Source organism: Pleurodeles waltl, chromosome 1_1 (assembly GCF_031143425.1).
Source record: "Pleurodeles waltl isolate 20211129_DDA chromosome 1_1, aPleWal1.hap1.20221129, whole genome shotgun sequence".
Classification (NCBI taxonomy): Eukaryota; Metazoa; Chordata; class Amphibia; order Caudata; family Salamandridae; genus Pleurodeles; species Pleurodeles waltl.
This window is the reverse complement of record NC_090436.1, coordinates 962053763-962075913: the sequence shown is the minus strand read 5'-3', so window position 1 is coordinate 962075913 and position 22151 is coordinate 962053763. Positions and strand designations below refer to the sequence as shown.

General features: G+C 40.8%; 1 protein-coding gene across 10 annotated transcripts in view; it reads right to left on the bottom strand.

The window, feature by feature from the left end:
• PPP3CA (protein phosphatase 3 catalytic subunit alpha) overlaps positions 1-22151 on the bottom strand; it is a 608768-nt gene that overhangs the window by 189727 nt on the left and 396890 nt on the right. For all 10 annotated transcript variants that reach the window (XM_069230223.1, XM_069230221.1, XM_069230225.1 and 7 more), the window contains exon 6: positions 14929-15068. In XM_069230223.1, coding sequence (XP_069086324.1) covers positions 14929-15068 — 140 coding nt within the window. The remainder of the gene's footprint in view (positions 1-14928; positions 15069-22151) is intronic.

Below are 22151 nucleotides of genomic sequence, written 5' to 3'. Positions count from 1 at the left end.
AAAGAGGCAGTTTCATGTGTCCGTAAAGCCAGGAGTACACTTGTCAATTTTATGGTTATGGAAAGTGCAACACGTCAGTAAGGGTAAGCCCGAGAGGTCAAGAGAAATGCAAGCAGCCCAAAATGTATTTTAATATGAGAAAGACTGCAGGGGTCCTGGAAGTAATGGAAGGCGAAACAGCTAAAGTGAAAAAAATTGTCCTTTCCCACACAGAAAACGTGGAATGCTCTTCAATCATATGTCTAAAATGAGGAAACTATCACTGGTTCAAGAAGGTGAGAGTTTTCAGGATTCTCGGAACTACTCGTGTGGGGTTCCCTTCCATGTATCAGTTTGGACTAAATATTTCGAGCCCCAATCACTCCAATCTCATTACACTCAGGCTTAGCTAAAGTTTCTTACCATCCTCTGACTGATAGCCAACACCGAGGTAGAAGTGCACCACCACCAGTAATCTGCGTATGGCTAATAATATTCACGAATTTAGAATTATCATCACTTCGGCAAAACACAACCCCTATAACGCTTAACTAGGTTTTGTTACTGCCAGGCTCTGGGCTTTCAGAAGATTACCTTGGTTAGTGTACTTGTACTTAGGGTTGAGAAAGTGAATTGCTTTGCATTTGTTTCTCAATGCTTACATTTATTATGAAAATGCAAATGCTCATGTGTGCGGTTATGTTTTACTAAGCCATATTTCGTTTCGGTAGCTGACTGAAGACCACCAAAGTCTTTTTTCTACACTTGTGTGCATCTTAAATGAATCTTCTTCACTATATCCCGTGTGATAATCTGACCATTGTGCAAAACCATTTTAGCAAAACGTAGCATAGGTCGGAAGCTGCCACAAAGAAGCAATTACTGTAGAAATGAGTGAAGTCAGGCTTTTCTTCAAGAAACTGTTGCTATTTTCAAAGGTACTCTTGCACTCACAAGAACCTCCTGACACATGCTCCTTACTGTTTATCTGTTAATCTGGCTGTTATCATGTGTTCACACTTCAATTCACTTGGATTGGAAAAAAATGAATAAATGTAACACAAAAATGTGTTGTTTTAGCATTAAATGCTCCAAATGATTAAGCGTGAAGCTCTGGTTCGATGAAATGGCGATTGCCTTGTTTATTTATGCTTGCTGGCCATTTTTGCATTAAACGTGTGTTTAACTTCTTTCAGGAAGCGTTTTTGCTAGGACAACGTGAGAACAATGGACCAGACTCAACCAAATGACTTCAGGCACATGAGTTAAGTGAGAGGTTTCTCCAGGGGACAGGGGAAGAACACGGCCCAGCACTAGACCCGAGGATTCGGTTGGACGGCATAAGCGATTTGAAACAAATTTAGGTGAACTCTAACAGCTCTTACCATATTTTTATTGCTGGTTTGCTTATTTTGCGTTCCTTGTCTTGCAAGGGCTGCAATGTGTTGAAAATGCACAAAAGGTGTTTCCTGAGTAGGAGGCAACCGGGTAATAGACTTATTTGGTAGAAAGAGATGAGGAGTGTGGAGACAGATAGTGTGTTGCTTTAGAGCAAGTGAGTTCAAGAAACTGTGTGATAACGATGAGATATGCAGGAGTATCAGGTCCCGGATCACGAACACAAAGGCTGGAATGTGGGTAGGCCCTCTGATCCAGCCACCGAGGCTCCTACTCCAGCCCCTCTGGCAAACACCAAAGGTTGGTGAAACGCAAGGGGATTTTTGGGTGTGATTATACAATACCTTCCCCATCCTACAAAAACAATTGGAAAAATAACTGAGGGAATCCTTAAACTGCCCTGTTTCGTCTCTGAATCCCCTCCATGGAAAGAGCTGGGAGAAAAAGGTAGGCAATCCTCTTTCTCTGTCTTTTGAGTGTGCAGCATCCAAAGAAATAGTAACGGAGCACCAAAAATGTAAATGTAGTGCCTTCCCCCACCCCCCCCCACCTCCACCGTCCTGTCACTGAAAGACTTGTCAGTACTGCAGGAGAGCGCCTTAGAGAGTGATAAACAGTATTGCATCATGCAGAAGTGTGCAAGGGACCCAGAAACTCTATCTGCTTACAACGTTCCTGATGTTCTGCAGGCCTTCTTTGATCCCCCAAATGAAATGTCCTGCTATAAAATGTTTAAAGTTTTAAAATGCTGTTTTTAAGTTTGTATTAATCTTACTATCAAATTTTTTTGAGGAAATGGGAAATATAATTTGAACAAGAAGGTTTTGGGTGTCTACTCTACGTTCTTTTTAGAATTATGTCTTATGTGGACCTCCATGGGAGTTCCGTATCAAATAAAATAAACTGAAAGTGGACCCAGAAAGTGCAGAGAGCTCTCAGGGTCGGTGATAGCACAGATTTCTACTCCAGTCTAGCATGGTTTTATCATGAAGCATCCCATGTCCATGACGGGTGGCAAGCTACGCGCAACTGCAACCATTTGTATGCACATTTTTTTTCTGTTTCATTACCTGCCAGTCCCATAATGCTGACAAAGAGATCAGACCTTTATACATCTCCAGATGGATTTTATCCATTTGCCTAATTGTTCTTTATACTCCTAGGCACTCTTAAAAGCCTGCAGGTTTTCTTGCTGGGTGAAAGCTTAGCCCTGCACAAGAGTAGATACCATTACAGTTGCAGACCTCTTATTTAGAATTTATTCACAGTTTTAGAATCCAAAGTTGTTTCTTTAGCAACCAAGGAATACACTTAATTTTATCCACAGCAGGCAATCGGAGTCTTTGTGGGCCGGAGTGAGAGTGACAGTGTTGCAGAGACTATATATTTTGAGTCACCCCCCTATGAGTACAGTCTTTTAACTGGTATGGTATTTCACAAACATAGGCATCAAGAAGAATATTCTTGTATCATCACGGGAACAAAAGCTTATCACTGACTGCAACAAGAATGGGCCAGTGTCTGCTGAACTGGCTAGGTCATCCCTATCATCATATATTCTGCGGTTCACCTTCTAAAAAGGCAGCTAAGGTGCTGCAAGAGGACTAAAACAAACGGATTCTTCCCCATTGTATTTCCCAACTATGATGTGAAGCAAGCCGTTAGAGACTAGACCTAATGCTGAGATATTGGAAGACAGGGCAATGACTATCATTTCCCTTGGTTTGATAACAGATCCAATAGATACTTGCAGATTAGAAAGGCCTTATACTACAACCTATTAGTTAAAGTGGGTGGGGGCGAAGTTGGTGAGGTCTGTGATATAAAGGGGTCTTCGTTTAGGGCACAAGAACAGACAGATCACATTAATGATAGTGCAAAGAATTTATAAGAAAGTCAAGATGAATGATTTTAACTAACTGAAATCTGGTCTTGGCAGCCAGGGATATCTGGGAATTGTGGAATGAAGATCCTAGAAATCAAGAATGCAGTTATTTTCGTCAGAATAGCTTTATATGTGCTAATTAAATTCATAATGTGCATCATACAATGCGCTTGCAGTAATAAAGGCATGGCCCCTGCTTTTCTTCTTTATACATTTGAGGGTAATGAATAAACTAAAACTGAAATAATACACTTGTTTGTTGTTGAGTTGTTGTATGGATTTTGTTCCACAGCGAAAAAAGATGAACTTGAATGAATTTGTTTGTGTATGTTCCTTTATGCTCACACACATACAGTGAAAATGCAAATGTCCATCCGTGCCTTAGCGCCTGCAGTTAGTTTTCTGTACCTGCTTGAAAACCACTAAAGCCGTAGTATTACTGTATACATGTATTTTAAGCAAATCTCTTTCATGAGTGTAGCACACTGTACATTTTAAAGATCATTGTAGAAATGTTTAGCCTCATTTTGAAGTTGGCACGGTGCAGAAAGGATTGTAGAAATTGGTGAAGTCGGTCTTTTGCTCAAGAAACTGTGATTGAGAAAAACTGTATAAAGGAAGCACCAACGTCTGGATTTTAGCAGTATGTGCTCCAATTAATTGAGGAAAAAGATCTGCTCCTTTAAAATACCAATTGCGCTACCTATTTTGATGCTTGTTTGCTGTTTTTTGCATTAATCCACGATAGCCTTCGCTGCGCTGCCCCGTGTGTTGTGTTTTCTTTCACTGGATTGTCTGATAAATACAATGAAAAGTAAACGAAATGCCCATAGTTAAATTTTTTCACATGCAAACATATCACTGTAGGGGTTCCCCAGTAAGTATCCATCAGTTCACCAGAATAACTCTCAAAGATTTGCTGAAATCATAACCAAGATAAAGGAGCCAATGTGACATGCTTGAAGAATGTCAAGGAAATTGTGTAACAATTGGCCTAGAGGTTCACAAACATTTTGACAGTCAAAGAGTGAAACAAGTGATCTTGCCTCCGAGTAGAGCCTTTGTTTGTTAATGAAGACACAAATTAGTTTTTCACTGTGGTTTACAGATGGGTGGTGAATTTAGTAACCACTGCTGGTGTTTTGCTTAAGTAAAAATATTTAGACACTGAAAATGTTTACCTAAGAGTTAACAGTATGCTGGTTTTGCTTTTCTTCTTCCTTTTACCATAAGACGTAAGCTATGATCTTATTTTTTAGGTTGCAGCCATATGGAAAATAACACTTTATATGGATTATAGCAAAACAATATTTTCATAAAGTGATCAGAGACTTGAGAAAAAGGAGAGTAGGATGTAATAAAGTAAATATACTAAAAAAAGAAAACAAAAAATGAAAATGGGTTAAAATGTGTGGGTTGTAGTGTGACAGATGACACATAACCTGCTCAGTCTTGCTGAGAATCGTGACAACATTATATACAATTCACGGAGGTGATCTATAATATCGGTGAGACTATTAACAGTGGGGGCGGAAAAAGAGCTTTTCTTTGAAGTACAAATTTAAAAAGAAGATATATTAAAGGCAAACGAGTGCTGCCACAATATACATTTTTGGATCCACCTTAGAGGGTATGGGCATTTTCTGAATGCAAAGTTAAACTTCGATTTTATCTAGTTTACATAAACAAAAAAAGAATGACGTGAACCGGAATATTTTTCATCTTTAAATGTTTGCATTTGTGATTTTTATTTGAGGTTTTACTTTTCGGAAGCTGAATTTCACGTAGTCTATCTACATCTATATTTCAAAATGCAATGGCTATTGAAGCCCAAAATGAGAAACAGGACTAGCAGGTATGCATACATGAAGCCATAATTCATAAGTGCAAATCAAAAGAGACCTAAGGCAAACAAATCACTGGACAGGCCTCCTGAACTGGGCAAGTGTCCATGTTGTGTAAAACCACAAGATTACATTTTTATCCTGACTGATCCCTTCTCTGAAGAAACAGCTGGTGGGTTCCCTGGTCACGCCACAGTTTCAGTATTCAGACTTTTGAAATAAATGATTTATCAAGAGTAGGTAGTTATAGTTCGGACCATGTTTCCATAGAAAAAGCATTTTTTGCCTTTTCTATATCTTTGGCGTCATTTGACGTATCTTCACAAAAATTTCCCAAAAAGGTGTTGCGGTGATTCTTGTGCACAGAAAATTTTGAGGTGATCTGTCAAGCGGGGGCCAAGAAAAAGAGGGTGTCTAAAAAGTTGAGTTTCCCATGTTGATTCCCATTAGAGTTTTAGACAACATTACAGCCTGAACCGCTGGACAGAATTACAACAAATTTGGCAGAAAGCCTCCTTTCAGTGTGCAGACTGTGCTTTTTCTGATTTGGTGTAAATTTGTTCAGTAGTTTTTGAGAAATTTAAAGGAAAATAAATGTGCATATCTCTGGCTATGGTGCCTTTGCAATTATTTCACCAGTATTTCGAGGAAACTTGAGAATTTTTGCAAACATGCACGCAAAAAGATTTGCTGTAATTGGCTAGCCACAACCTGACCAGAAAGTTGCGGCCGCCATTTTATTTAACGGGACGCAGTCCCCGGGGGGTGAAAATCCTAATCGAAAGTGGCATAAGAACTCAGGATGAAAGTACCCTTTCCCAAGGGTGTGATGTAAGTGTGTTTTAGGGGAGAATTATATGTTTGAAATAATTTTGCTTTACCATGGGCGATATTCATGAAAATTCCTGAATTTTCACAAATTTCTGCAAATTATTCACAAACATGAAAACATTTGAAAGAAAAACCACACATTCCTACACCAATTCATTCACTCATACATGCACTCAGACTCATGTGCCCAGTCAGACACCCACTCAGACTCTCATGCATCCACTCACAGATCCACTGAGAGAGACAGGCCCTGTGGCCAACCTGAACTGCACACGGCTAACGGACGTGCGTGGCGCAGATTTGGGTGGTTATAAGGGCTTGGCTGCTGGTCAGGTCTTGCGACCAACCCCTACCACACAAGGCCAAAGGCTGTGCACGGTGGGGATTGGAATAACGTATAGTACTTACAATTACTTTACGTTAAAAAAACATAGAAATTCACTGAAAAAAAAACAAAGGTTACAGGGGCGTTATAATTGGGTTCTGAATTTACTTGTACAAAATCATAGAAATTCAGCAGTTATAGTTCTTTCAAGTAACTAATTCGCACATTCGCTATGCACAGTGAATTATTCCACATATATCATTGATGAGATCTTGTATGGCATATTTGATATTATCACTGCCACATTTGTTTTAAAAAAATAAAAAAATAAAAATTGGATCGATAAGAAAACTGTGCATGGCAAGGGCACGAGTTATACTTACCTTAGGGCGCAAGTTATAGATTCTTTAGATAACTAACCAGAACTGCTGAATTTCCATTGCTATGTACGAGTAAATTTAGAACCTAACTATAACATCCCTGTAACCTTTGTTTTTTTCGGTGACTGTATATATATATATATATATATATATATATACACACACACAAACACACACACGCATAACACTGGCAATAGCAAAATAGCGAGTGCGAATTTATGGTTAGGTCAGTGTGTTCTTTGAAAATTATTTTTGTTTATTTAACTGTGAATTGAAAAAAAGTGAATCTAATTTGGATTTAGCATTGCCTGTGTTTTTTCCGATCTATTATGGGTGCATGGACTTAGAGGATCGAAAACTGCCTATTGCCATTTTAACTTGCATGGGAATGTTTGCTTATTGCTACAGAAAGAAAACAGTTTAGCAGAAATACACCAAACTTGGCATGAAAGCAGAACCTAACTCAATGAGGTTCCTTTAGTTGGTTTGGAGTAAATCTCTCCAGTGGTTTTTGAGAAATAACTAACAAAAATGTATGAGTGAGCTTGAAAAGGTTACAAAAATTACATATATGAACAGTTAGTGAGCGAACTGTCCTTCAAAACGGGACACCGCACACCCAGTGCAGTGTTTAAGAACACACAATTGTAATGGTAACCTGATAAGTACTGTGGCTTGGAGGATCATTTATGAGATTTGTAATTGTATCTGTTACATTGAGGATGAGGTCATGATTATTACTATTAGAGAGTGACTCACGGTTTACATGGCAGCCATGGAAATTGTGGATTGCTGAGCTAACCCTAACTGATTAATTATAGTTTTGTTATCGCTACACTTAAACTGTGTTTTTAAAGTATATTTTACACACATGCATATATAAACTACAGCTTCTCAAGTACACTGTTTATTATTTATGCATTTAGAGTGAGTTCAGAAAAATGTCAATTATGGCAATGTAGCTGCTGCGCATTAAAATTAAGGAGTTCTGAAAAATTCACCTGTCTTCCTGATATTATTATGGGGGTGTTTAATTCTTTTCATATACTGGGGAGATGTGATTCAGGTGACTGGCATACCCCCATGCATGTCCAGAGCAAGGTGCAGATGTATAGAATGGCTACTGTACTGTCAAGGATGCTCCGTGATCTGGCAGCAGGATCATTAAGAGGCACACAGTTTAGATCTGGCTGAATTCACGAGTGCAGTTAGCAATGTATAGTTACATGCTAGGGAAATGACGTTCTTGGTCTATCATTTCAAGTCACACTTTTGACAACCATCTCCGGCATGTTCAGGTGCTAAATAATTTCATACAATCATGGCAATATTCTTTCCTTACAATAGAATTGACTTAATTTAAAAAGCTAGCTGGAAGAAATGCAGGAGACAGTATGACCAAGCGACATTATTATTGAACTATGTTTCGGAACACGGTAATTTTAACGATTGGTAACATCATTATGATCCAGAATGTGGCCTTTCCAAAGTGCTGCAGTTGCTTTTTCAATGTTAAAGTTAGAAGCCGGACACAGGAAGGCAGCATGTTGTGGAGTAAACAGGAGATGGGCCAATTCAAACTGGATATCCCCCATTTTATGTACATTCCCAAGAAAGTGGGTTCCCAAGTCAGAAAGATCAGGCCTAGAGATGGCAATCTTCCTCATCTCCCTACACTAGGGTTTTCTCACTGTTCAACCCTCCTCACCACAACTCCACGTGACCCACATCCTTCCTCAATATCCTTATTACACCACACTATAGTACAGGCTCTGGTATGCCTGGTTTGAAAGTCTTCACTGGAACCAGGAAGGACTCTGCTCACCTTACTGATCAGATAAGTGTAGGGAGGTCAGCCACTGGTCTAGAAAGAAAGAACACATTGAGAAACACTGTTGGCAAAAACATAGTTATTGCCACCAGAAAACAAGATTTGCTGACAGCCAGTGCTTAAGGTTTAGTAATAATAATAATAAAAACTAATGTTAAGTAAGTGCCAGGGCCCTAGTCAGGAGGCCACTGCAGCTTGTACCATCCATTGCTGCTACCTGCACTGTTAATGACAGTACTAACACAACTACTAACCATCCCACTCCTAAGAAGGGTGACAATTCAGACTATGCCAGCCTCCTCAAAGCTACATGAATGGCTTGAGTGACAGGTACTAGGGGCTTTTGTTAATGTATCTTAACCAACCAATAACTGTTGGTGTCCGCATCTTCAAATTAGACAAGCAGTGACGCAAAGTAGCAGGCTGCCATAAATACCAGTGTTGACAATTAAGTGAGGGTGCACTGGCTCAAAAAGTAGGCTTTGTCAATGAACACTTGACAATTAGCCTTATTGTTAAAAAAAACACGTGGCACCACCTGGTTAGCACAATGCATGCTGAAAATAAGGGTTATCACCAAAACAGCCCATAAAATTGTCACCCCTTTCCTTCATTGTCCCTTCATTTTAAACCACTTCTTGCCAAGCAAGCAGCGACCAGTACTCTTCTAGAACTGTTTTCTGCCGCAAAACTACTTTAATAAGTGAACTGCACCCGAAAGAAAATGATGTACCAACAGTAATCAAAAGGTGGTGATGATAGACATATCATGTTCAACAAACAATTGAATTCACAGTGCACACAATGTATACTACTTATGCTCCCTAGTTTGTTGCATGCTATAATAAAGAGTAAGAGATAATAAATTGTGATAGCATAAACTACAACTCTGTCCCTCTCAGACAACTCTACGAGCTACAGAATAAACGTTTTGTCCGTTCATACATAACCTACTTTCTTTCACCCTCCGGCTTTAGCCTGACTTCCCTACCCCCTCCCCCCCCCCCCAAGAAAAAAAACAAGAACCATTTACAGTTCATGTTGAGAAATTTAACAAACGCAAGCACACCTAATAAAAGCAGGCCTGGAACGGCAAGTGGCACTCCCAAAGATCACCTTCCACCTTGATTTCCAAGTTTCCAATAACCATTGTATTACACTGTATATAATGTGTATTATTATTCGTAAACCTTTGTTCAGCTTGTGCTACAATTTCAACATTGGGGCAGCCTCCACATCTCGTCCGGTTTATTTTTACATACAAGCCTTATTAAAAAAGTCCTTTGTTTTTCATGTATCCAAACGCTCACTTTTAGTGTGGTTTATCTGAATTGCTAAAGGATATTTTGCTTCAACCCTCTGAAAAAAAAAAAAAAGACTCCAGTAAAATTCTAAATATGAAAATTGGACATGTACATACTCATTGCTGATAACATGAAAACCAGACTGGATTAGAGCGTTGGATGCTTTGTAAGTCAAGCAACAGCTACTAGACATAAGAAAGTACTTTTCGTGTGGACCTATTCTCATAACCTAACTCTTAACTAGAGTCGCCATTGATGACTATCTCATATCCTGGGAGAAAATAACTTTGCTTGAGTGAATTTGTTAGGAAGTGCATAAGGCAAAGATGCATATGTAATCATGGAGCCTTTCGAGCAACTACTAATCAAGCAATAGAAATATTCAAAATGTGACCAAAATAAAGTGAAATGTATATGTTGATCATGCTCAGATTGTAAAGTAGCCACATTGTGACAATTTTAACAGTTTCGTTTATTGGACCAGATTAGTAAAAAAAAAAAAGTGACTTTATTTGTTCAAGTATGTCCCGTCAGACTAGGGGAACCAATTTAGATTGCAAAAAGAAAAAAAACAATCTCCCAAATGGAGGTAGAGTTGAAGTTATTGATGGCCTCAAAACCAAGAGAAATACACGTACAACGCATCCATTGCAATTTCACATATTGATTATACTAGAGCCAATGATCCAACAAAACACATTATGTCTTTCCATTGTACAGGCAAAGAACACATTCTTTCACAGCTAGGAATTAAAAATTGAACCAGCAATGGCCACTACGCTATCTATTCAACAAGAGTTATTATATGGGTGGTATCATTTATGACCAATGGTCCATTCCATTAGCCCTTTCAAGCAGCTACACAATGCAGCGTTTATCTGAGTCAACATTTGATAATTTCACTGATAACATGGAAGCTCGTGTGTTGCAGGCCTACAGTTGCAGGGGTACCCATCCTTTAGTTGGTATTTCAGCGGAAATGAGCACCAATACCCGGTCAAGGCACAGGGCTCTTGTTTTGCACTTCTAGATGTCTGACCGATTGACCTCACCAATGTAAATTCATAATTTTCAAAAGCTGACAGACAGACCAGAATTGCACAACTGCCAGCGCGCTTGACTATCAGAGGCCACAAATAATTTTCAAATAACAAAGGTTTGTTAAACATTGTCCGTGGCCTTATGAGGTCTTTTTTTGCGGTACAGTACATCCCCGTGCATTTGACTGACAGTTCTGCTTGCTTTCCGGTTACGAAGGCAAATGCAGTAAACGTGTGTGATTGAAAGTTACTTCTCAGTAAATGTGTGCCATCAGATTTAGACATCTTGTCTGATGATTGCCCTCTGGAGGGGTGGAAGCTGTAAATAACGCGACCTACAAACAAGTGTGAGCAATGTTATAATAACTGGCACTTTAAACAGAGGAATAACGCGAGATGTCCAGGAGCAAGTCAGGAGTTTGGGCACGTGCAATGCTGCTTGCCAGGTTCAATCAGTGGGCAGATTTAATGTGTAGTGTACAGTGTCGCTGTTGGCCCCATCCACATGCTTGTCTCCATCTTTTAGAGAGAGAAAGGAACAGGGTGCGAGACAAAATAGACAAATCAGATAAGTACAAACTCCTTTGCATCTGCAACAACACTTTCTAAAGAACTGAAACGTTGACGCTTTGAGAGGTAATGACAGTTAAAGTTGCCTCCATTTATTTGCTTTGTTTAAACGATTTGTACTGAGCGAAGCATGTTGCCAAGGGCGCTTTATAGTGACAGTGAGCAAAGCCCTGCTCAACAGTCCATTTGGCCAGTAGAGGTTGTTGGAGCATCTTTCCTATGCTGCCCGGATCCTCATAACTTTTATCACACATGTTTTCATGCACAGGAAATAAAGGTCATGCGACCCCGACACTGTCTCTTCATGTTTTGGATTACGTTGCTCCCCAGTTGAGTATTTAACTCCGCTTAAGACGCAGTCTTCTCAAAATGGAAACATCCTTTTAAAATGGGTAACTTAACTGTCCATGCTGTGGCATGACTATAATTGGTGGTAGAGGGTTAGTAGTCATGGGTACATATCTTAATCTGCAGGCCAAGATGAAAAGGCTTCCTCATGGTCCTCCAAGCACATCCACTTGGAATCCAGACATTTGCAGAACGCAAGATGAGTGAACTATGTAATGGAGGGCTTGAGAGGTTGGAGGAGACACCGGCTTGTGGTTTCTTCAGTGAAATGTGTAGCTCCATGCAAATGGTTTGTCATATATATATAGGACATCGCAGGTTTTAAGATAGCCACTTGTTGACCCCATAGCTGTACCACTCCCTTCTATACATCCTCGAATAAGTCATTATAACCAGGTTGTGGTTTGTCTTTTTATTATTATTATAAAAACACAAGGTGTACGCCATCATCGTGGAATCAGACACCAAGAACAACAAGAGATGTTAAATAAAGTTGCACGTAAAATAAAAATTATCCCCCGTCTCTCCCTTCCCCTCAACAAAAAAAGACAAGTGCACAAGTTCTGTGTAGCTGTTTGGGCGGACCATAACTGTGCATACTTATAAATACAAATGGCCTGGTCAGCCAGAGATTTGTATTAACTTTTGATTTCAAGACTAAAATCTGTGCGCACCAGCCAGAGGAAGAATTAAACCGGAACACTTTAGCTGTTCTAATGTAGCCAAGATTAGATTTTAATCCTTAGGGAAAGGTTTGCAGTGATAAGGATAAAATGATAGACTTGTTCGTGCGCAAAGAACTTGGTTCTGATCGGATTAGGAACTCCATGACCTGCTGCCTCAAGTATTGTCATGGGCCTCACTGCCTGAGCGAGAAGTTGACAGAGACCTTTCAATGCATGTAAGCTGGAAGTCTAGTCCAGTGCTTGTCTGAGAAAAAGGAAGTATCTTAATATGACAGCAGGACACAATACTACTTAATCTGATGGGTAAAACTAATATGGTTGAACTAAGATGAGTTCTAACAGTGATGCGATACATCCTCCCCCACATTACCAGTACTCACTCTGCCTACCTAATGGTAGAGATCCCACTATTACCATTCCCAACCCTATACAACAGCAGGCAGGATTTACTCTGGTTCAGACAGCTGAAAAGTTCTAAATGGCTTGCTGGATCTATGTTATTAATAATTTTTTTTTGTAAATATTACTAGGGGAGCAGATTACAGTCGCTGTGCGCCTCAATCTCTTGTTCCCTGGTGCAGGCTAAACCGTGCGGTGTACCTGTTGGTTCCTTGTAGTTGGGAAGCAGATGTGGGCACATTCTTCCTCTCATTGCTTGCCTCTTCTTTTGTAAAGGAGCCAGAGAGGCCTCGTTCAGAACAATGTTCACAGGAATATGAGAGAGAGAGTGCGTGAAAGTGTTTTTTTTGTGGGGTGGTTTCTTTTCTGCAGTAGAACACAACTCAAGCAACAGCAGTCCTCCTGTGAGGCAGCAGTCTGGTGAATAGCAGTGGTAGTTGTAACTTGCAAGCAGAGTAACCCGCTGTAATGTCCTTATGAGCAAATGGAGCCTCTGGACCTTTCAGCTATCTCCACTTTGGTGAGGACTTGGTTTTTCTCTCCTCGTTTGCAGCGGTAGCACCAGTCTGTCAGCAATATATCCTCTGGTACTATCTATCTGATAGTGTTTACTCATGAACTGCAGAAAGACCAGGGGACCCCTTTACAGCATATGTGGATCACAGATCAGTCTTTTGAGTCATCAACTTTCTCTGGAGCTCCTCATGCCAGGAAAATGCTGAACTTCTACTTCTGGACTGCCTCTTCTCCTGTAGGCCTAGGCAGACGCCTACTCTCTTGCGAGGCAGACAGGCTTCTAGGCTCTTTAGGTAGATCTTCAGATCATCAAATAGAAAGTATTAGATTTAGGTGATGTCCCCTCACCTCTGGGAGACATCAGTCCTGGTTGCATAGCAGCTCAGAGTATTCTGGGCAACACTTCGTTGATTGATCAAGAGAACATTTGGACTTTAACAAAGTGGGGTGGTTTGGAAACCACTTTCATAAACCTTTTACAGACCACAGATGTGGATCCACTGTCTGAATCTCCAGACTGTTTGTGTTGTTCTCCTCACAAAATTGTTTTCAGGTTGCCCTTCAAACACTATGCAAAGGGGTGGTTCTCATGTAGCAACCAATGGTGCTGGTTACAAGTAGGAGTGTCTAAAACTTGGACGCATTGAAGTGTGACTTCTATGCACTTGGCTGTCAGCCTTTCTGCAGCAGTAATCAGATGCAGACAGTCATGCCCTCCTAGAAAACGAATGCCTTGAGTAACAGAATTTTCAGTTATACTTCCACTCCTATGATCTACAAATTGGCAGGGGTCAGAAAGAACTAATCAGCAATCCTTAGATAAAGCTCTTACAGATGCTCTAAAGGGAGTCATGTCTCAATCATCCTCACTTAAATGTCTGGGTCTCGACCTTCCAGCCCTAGAAAAGCATGCAATACACTTCCACTCTGGTGGAAGCTGTTCTCATCTTTTGTAAATTTGCCATTAGAACATCTTCCATCATTCCATACCTACATTTCGTTTGACTTTCTGCCTGGCCACTAAACCACAATCTATTGCTTAAGATATTTCAAAAGCTAATTGACGTCTCCAAATGAGCTCCCACGTATAAGATTATCGGGGCAGTTTCCTCCCTACAATCAAGGATAAGTGAAAAACGCAGGATACATTTAAAAAATGCAAACATTAGTATTTCAACATTTATCACTGGGATCAATCACTAAGTACTCATTTTCCAAGACAGCAGACACTTCACCCATTTGAATAGAGTACTTTTGTCTTTCTTCTCTTTCTATAATGTATGTAACATCTTTGTGGGGGCGTTATTTCTTTCACAAAGAAAAGGAATGCTTTACACAAAACAAAGTAAATATGTCGATTAAAATGCATATATTTCACGTAATCAACAAACATAATGTCTCCTTCGTTTCTACAAAAGGCAATTGTCATACTTCACTTCTAACAATTTCGCCCACATGTGTGTGTTAGATTTGCAAACATGCTTACTTTCGTAGATGCCCAGTGTATACACGATGGAGGTCAGAGGGTTAAACAAACTCCAACATTTAAGAAAAATCATGCAGCTATCGTGGATAGAGGTCACATTACTCACCTGTAGAAGTATGAACACCCCCTAACTGTGTTGTGAGTGAAATGTTCCTGAGTCTTTTCATTGCCAAAGTCTTCCAGGGGGTCAGACCACAAAATATCACACATGGGGCCATAGGCAGGTGGTTCTTTGAATCGATCTAACTGAAAACAAATAAACCAGCAAGAGAAAATGAATGATCATTATAATCATAAAATAAATAAAAAAAACACATCAGCTGAAAATGACCTTGAAATAATTTTTTTTAATTTTTATTCTTCTGTCACGCAATGATAGCAAGTAAAACATAGAATGCACTCTATACACCCAGAGTGTCAGCGCACAAACTCAAATATAAATGATGGTATCAATGTGTGCAATATTTCAATGAGAACCGCATGTTGTGACGCAACAGAGAATATACAGCTCTGAAAATGTACTACAGTTTAACCAGTTACATTCATAAAAACTATTAAAACATGTATGGTCCTGTAAATAGGATTCTGATTCTGTAGCTCCTTGATAATGCGTTGACCATTGGGAAAAGTTTCTCAAATCACACGTGGTCAACAATCACAAAATGTAGCTTTTACCATTCAACGTTAAGGACCAAGGCTGCCATGGTGTTTCAAATTACACAAATGTTTGATCACTCAAAATGTTTTTCATTTTGTATTTGACGCCGTCGTTTAGCTCGTTTGCCCGATTGCCACCACCTACCCCCACTACAGGGTTACAACCATTATCAACCTCGTCCACATTTGCTAATAACAACATCACCTTACAAAACACTAGATCCTGCTAGCTGGCAAATGATGGAGGCAGCGATCCTTGTGTAAAGTGTATATCCATCAGGCTGGATGTATCTACAATTACATAGAACCTCACGCAGCAATTCTGATTTCTCTGCAACTTCCTACCTGTGTACTAATGTCCGCTCTCCTTGGAGTATGCCAACATTCTCCCTTTGTTTAATATCAATAACCCATCCACCCGCATTTGGTGCTCCTCACAGCTTCTATTCCTTTGCCTCAAATATCTGAAATTCATTCCACCCATTAACGTGTAGAAACACAAATGGTGGAACGTACACAATCCTTTTAATCATTCAATTGTTTCTGCTGTAAGAGAACAATCTGGATTTTGTCTAATCCACTGTCCCGCCAAATTCGTTGGGGCTGTGGGGTGGCGAGGGGAGGGGGGATGAGGTTTAAGCACATATAGCTTTCTTCACACTAGATACATCTGTCTTGAAAAGACCTGATTTTCATCATTTAATATGTATACTGGCATCCTATCTCCCTTTGCCTGGTACGTATACCAACAGTGAGGTGTACTTGGCTCTGCTGCTTTTTGACCCAAAGATACTCATTCCAAACTTTTCAAAAAGGTCACCTTTCAAATACACACTCTTCCAACCATCCTGGCCTGCTACGAACTCAGCGAAAATAATAACGAGCATTGGCAAAGCCAATAAGTCTCGCATATAAGAGTTATGGGTTTTGCCAGTGTGCTTTAGTCATGTTGTACAGCAGTGTTGCTGCCAAGTAGCATAGGTAAAAGTTAGAAAAAGGGGCTTTGATGCGGCACACATCATGGCGCTGTTTTTCCTGGCAAACGAAGTGGCAAGCAACGACAGGGATGAGAAGAAAAAGGAAGAACTGGGTAAGTGGGGGACAAAATGCCTCACAAGCTACAGCACAAGTGCTGTCTCGGGGGGGGGGGCTAAACAATACTGCCAGACCACACTATTAGTAGAAGGACCCTATGAGAAATAGCTATAATAACAAGTTACAACTGCCAAAAGCAACTTAATGCTGGCAATAGATAAAATTACATTAACACTGATTGTCAATCTTCATAGTTTCTCTTTGTCCAATTTTTAACCTTTCAGTATCATTATGACATGTAGTGGCAGCACAAGAAATTATGTTTATAAATGTTTTAGTTGGCATTTTTAGAGCCAATTACACCATGCGCCTTCCTCTGCCAGTTTGAGTGCACCCACTTTAAAGTTCTCTTAAAAAGAGCTGATTCGTGTTTAGTTTTGACCAAGGGTTTAGTAGAAGAGACTTGAAAGTGCTTGTGGGAGAGTCATCATTAAACTAAGTTTAGTCCAGTCCTACTTCTGCTCCTATTCCATGTACTCTCCAATTTGCAGTCTTTTTGGTAGAATCCGAAGTAAAAATAATAAAATAAAGACAGATAAGGCTGCATTTAGAAGTGTACGTATACCCATATAAGCTCTGCAGAACTGCATGGTCAATTGTACCTCACTTTAGGAGGAAACCCAATTAGATAAATGGCCTTAGAACCTGAGTGTCCATGAAGCCCATCTATCTATATAAGACTGGCACATGCCTGGTGAAAGCCACCAGTGAAGTCACCAATGTGCCTATGGTGAGATTCCCCACAACATTACTGTCCGGGAAATGGGTCACAGTCTGATAGCCACTTCTCTATCGAATGGAGGGTGGTTGGGTTTGGAGACTTTTGCCAATGTTGAGTTCAAACTTACTCCTACCATTTCAGTCTACTGAGGAAGGATTGAGTAACTCAAAGAGGACCTTGGATAAAACTGAGTCATGAGGGTTAAAGCCAGGCTGGATACATGGGACCCTATTTTAACACAGAAGAACCAGTTTGTAGCCTAGTCTCATCCTTGGACAAATATCAATTGCTTTTTGTTTGTTTGACCAGTATAGGGAAGGAAGGTCACATGTAAACCAATAACCAACAGAGCTTGCTGTGAATCTCACAGCAAACCGTAGCTTTTCACGTTTAGTTCTTGTGCACCAAGTATGCTTACTCCAATGGATAGCAATGAAGTATGCATGGCTACATGTACAAAAACACATTTTTCTATTATATTTTTTCTATTCATATCATTGATATGGCATTTGAACTACTGGTGATTTTATAGCAAAAACCATTAACCTCTTGTACTCAGAGGCTTAACCTGAAAATAGAATGAAGCTGCCTAAACCTTTGAGAAAGTTGGCAATTGTGAGAAATTAGGCACAGAGCAGTCAAGCTTAACTTGGAGGCAATGTGTGAAACATTTGTGCAATATTTCATATAGTAACAAAAGTGAAAAACACCACACAAAAAGGATCCCACACCAAGTTAGAAAATAGAGTAATAAATAAAACATAACCAAAACGGCAAAAATCCATTCAGTAAAACCAGAGATAATCAAGTGCAAATATTTTAGTGAAAATTGTGCCAAAAAGCACCAAGCGTCAACTGTGGATATCTGGTTACGCCAGATCGGGACAAAGTTACAAGTTCAGGCCACCTGGGATGGAGTGCGGGCCTGCTACAGGGACCCAGTTAGGCCCAATGAAATAAGTACAATCCTGGTTTGTGGAGAGACACCTAACGAACTGGTTACCTGTTGTCATTTCAAAATTACACGTATTAAATGTAGTAAGGTAACGCCAATGCTATCCAATGGAAGAGGTAGGCCTTGAAGTAGTGAAAAACGAACTTAAGATTTGTTTTTATTACCAGGACATATGAGCCTAAAGGCATATGTTCTACTTTTTAAATACACTGCACAATGCTCTTTGGGTTGTCCAGTATCTACCCTAGGGGTGACTTGCATGTATTAGAAAGGAAGATTTAGGTGTGCAAAAATTTGCCAGATGGAAATGGCAGTTTAAAACTGCACAAACACATGCTGAAATGGCAGGCCTGAGACACGTTTAAAGTGCTACTTAAATGGATGGCACAATGATTGCATCATACCAACTATAAGCATTTAATTTACAGGCCCTGGGCACAGGGAGTACCACTTAACCAGGGACTTACAAGTAACTTTAATATATCAATTGGATATAAGCAAATCTAATATGTTAGTTTTAAGAAGAGAGCACACAAACATTAGCACTGGTTAGCAGTGGTAAACTGTGCAGGGAACTAAGGCCAGCAATAGCAAAAAACAGGAGGCCTGAAGGCAAAAAGTTAGGGGAGGGGAAACTACGCCAAGGATGCCAGGTCTAACAGCAATGTCTTTGAAAAACATAAAATTATTCACTGACAGATAAAGACCTAATTGAATTTGTACTGCTTGGATGGCCCACACATCTGTTCATCCATGACTGGTCCTCATTTGTACTGCTGATGAATCATGTCAGCTGAGAGGCTGAAGTCTGCCTTCTGTGTCATTGACTTTCTCTTGGGCTTCAAGACTTAGGCCACATAGATCGACTCATTAAGATGTTCATGGTCCTGAGGGTTAGGGGCTAGGTCAATGACATCACTTTCTCACTTCAGATCTGCATAAACCTCCACTCTGCTGGATGGACACAAGCTAGGGGTGCAAGGGGTGCAACAGACAGGTGTAGCCAATGGTCTGAAAGTCACCCTTTGCATTAACCTGCATGAGAGAGAGATCATAGAACTGGTACACTGTCTTGCTGTAGGACTCCAGTCATCAAACGGCAAAACAAAGCTTTGCCCTTCATGGAAGTGGGAGGCCCTTCATTAAAGTCTCCCATGCCTTAACATACTGAGCTGAAGGTTCTACTAAGAAGGGGTTTTACTTGTGGGCCCAGTACTTGCTGTGTCACAGACTTCGAGATAGATGGCTTGAAGCATGACTGCATTGGCACCGCTTCAGGTTGCCTGAGGACTTGGAACTAAATAACAAGCACTGGCTTCATTGAAAAGCCAAGGCTGCCACTAGAGCACAGGCACCCAGTTTCTTCACTGTGAGCATCTTTATACTAATAATGGAGGAAGACTCAAAGGCCTTTACTATTGCTAAAACTAAGCTGTACGGCTTTGCTTGGTTGTAGGGAGGTGGCCAGTATGGACAAAAAGGAGCCTTGTTTGCCTCTGATGGCCATGTCTAATTGAGGCCCAGAGAAAGCTGCTGCCTTGTGCTGACAATGCCAAAGAAACACAGATGCTAGGTACACTGGCAACATGTCAGCACAGTTAAGGGTTCTATGGTGGCCATCTCTCTAGGTTTCAAGTTGGCAACCCAGGAATCTATGAATGAGTATTAACTAAAATAAAAAAGGACTGCATATTAGTGAAACCGGAGTCAAGATCTAGGGAAGGGGACAGGTAGCTCCATCTAGCTGCACTATCACACCTGTATGCCACGGTGTCCACTTACCCAGAGAGGGAAACACTGCAGGGATTGAGTTCTGCTCAGTTCTGCTCCCCGAGGATCTAGGGACTCATCAAGAGACTCAGGTTCCTGATCCTAGAGGATCTGTTGTGGGAGTGAAGACAGCACTTTTTTTTTAAAGACTAGATGGGAGATATTAGGTGAGGCTCAAGGGGAAGACTGTTCCAGAGAGATGGTACCATTAGCAGGAAGGCATGTCTTCCTAGTCTAGCACATCTGAGGAATGTTAAGTTGCATCTTTATTAAGGAGTGAAGTGTGCTGATGTGGTATTTTGAAAATGAAATGCTCAAAAAGTAAGTCAGCTGGTTACAGAAACATTTGTGGAGAAGGTTCCTGTGTGCCTGGGACGAGACCAGCTTGTCCTGCACCTGGCCCACTGGGGGGGGGGTGGAAAGGGCTAGCGCGCCCCCCTTTGGCCTCCTTCCCAACACCCCCCAGTCGGGGATGGAAGGGGAATCGCCCAAGTGGGGCAGAAAGCCCACCAGGGAACTTTTTTTTTTCAAAAAAAGAGGATGGGGGTATGGCCATACCCTCACCCCAAATAAATGGGGCCAAAGTTGTTCTGCCCACAAGTGGGCAGATTGGGCAATTACCCCCAATCCATACCCTGGGGAAGGGGTGCAGAAAGTCTACTAGATGCCAGGGAATTTAAAAAAAAAAAAAAAAAAAAAAAAAAAAAAAAAAACAGTCTTTCAGCTCTCCCCCGCACACTAAAACATCTTATTCCACGGCAAGCAAGAGGACAATTGATTATTTGGGGTTTTGGTTTTACATTTGGGCCATGAGAGCTTGGTAACTCTCAAAATCGTCCCACTTGGAATGGCGAGGGCTGCACTTTTGACTTTGGGACCCTGCCATGTAGAAAAATCCACAAGACCTAGACAAATCTGAAAACTAAACATCTGGTTGATTCCAGGGTGGTGTGCGTCACATGCACCCTGCACCATTTCCTTACCCACAATGTCCTGCAAACCTCCAACTTTGCTGGAAATCACAAATGTTTCCCACATTTTTGTGATGGAACCTTCAGGACTCTGCAGGAATCCACAAAATTCCTACCACCCAACACTGTCTCATCCATATCAATAAAAATTCTGCTGCACTTGTCAGCCTAAAAACGATTTTTTTCAAACTGCCCTTTTGGACCTGCTTTGGTTCCCCCTCAATTTCGACATGCTTTTGGCTCCTACCTGTCACAGGCACTTGGCCGACCTACACAAGTGAGGTATCATTTTTACCGGGAGACTGAGGGGAACGTTAGGTGGTAGGAAATTTGCCCTGGTTCAGTGATCCCACACATAAATGTGGGAAAAATTTGATTTTTCAGCTAAATTTGAGGTTTGCTGAGGATTATGGGTAAGAAAACATTGGGGGATCCACGCAAGTCAAACCTCCCTGGACTCCCTTGGGTGTGTAGTTTTCAGAAATGTCTGGGTTTGGTAGGTTTCCCTAGATGGCTGCTGAGCCCAGGACCAAAAACGCAGGTGCTCACCTTCCCCGCAAAACAGGTAGTTTTGTATTTGATAATTTTGATGTGTCCAGACAGTGTTTTGGGGCATTTCCTGTCACGAGCACTAGGCCTACCCACACAAGTGAGGTACCATTTTTTATCAGGAGACTTGGGGGAACACTGGTTTGGAAGGACATTTATGGCTCCACTCAGATTCCAGAACTTTGTCACCGATCAGAGGGAAAAAAGTGTTTTTTTGGCCAAATTTTGAGGTTTGCAAAGGATTATGGGTAACAGAACCTGGTGAGAGCCCCACAAGTCACCCCATCTTGGATTCTCCTAGGTGTCTAGTTTTAAAAAATGAGCAGGTTTGCCTAGGTGCCGGCTGAGCTAGAGGCCAAAATCTACAGCTAGGTACTTTACAAAAAACACATCAGATTTCAATGTAAAAATGTGACGTGTCCATGTTGCGTTTCCTGTCGACAGCATTAGGCCTACCCACGCAAGTGAGGTACCATTTTCATCGGGAGACTTGGGGGAACACAGAATAGCAAAACAAGTGTTATTGCCCCTTGTCTTTCTCAAAAATGTTTCCTTCCAAATGTAAGACAGTGAGTAAAAAAAAAAGATGTCTATTTGAGAAATGCCCTGTA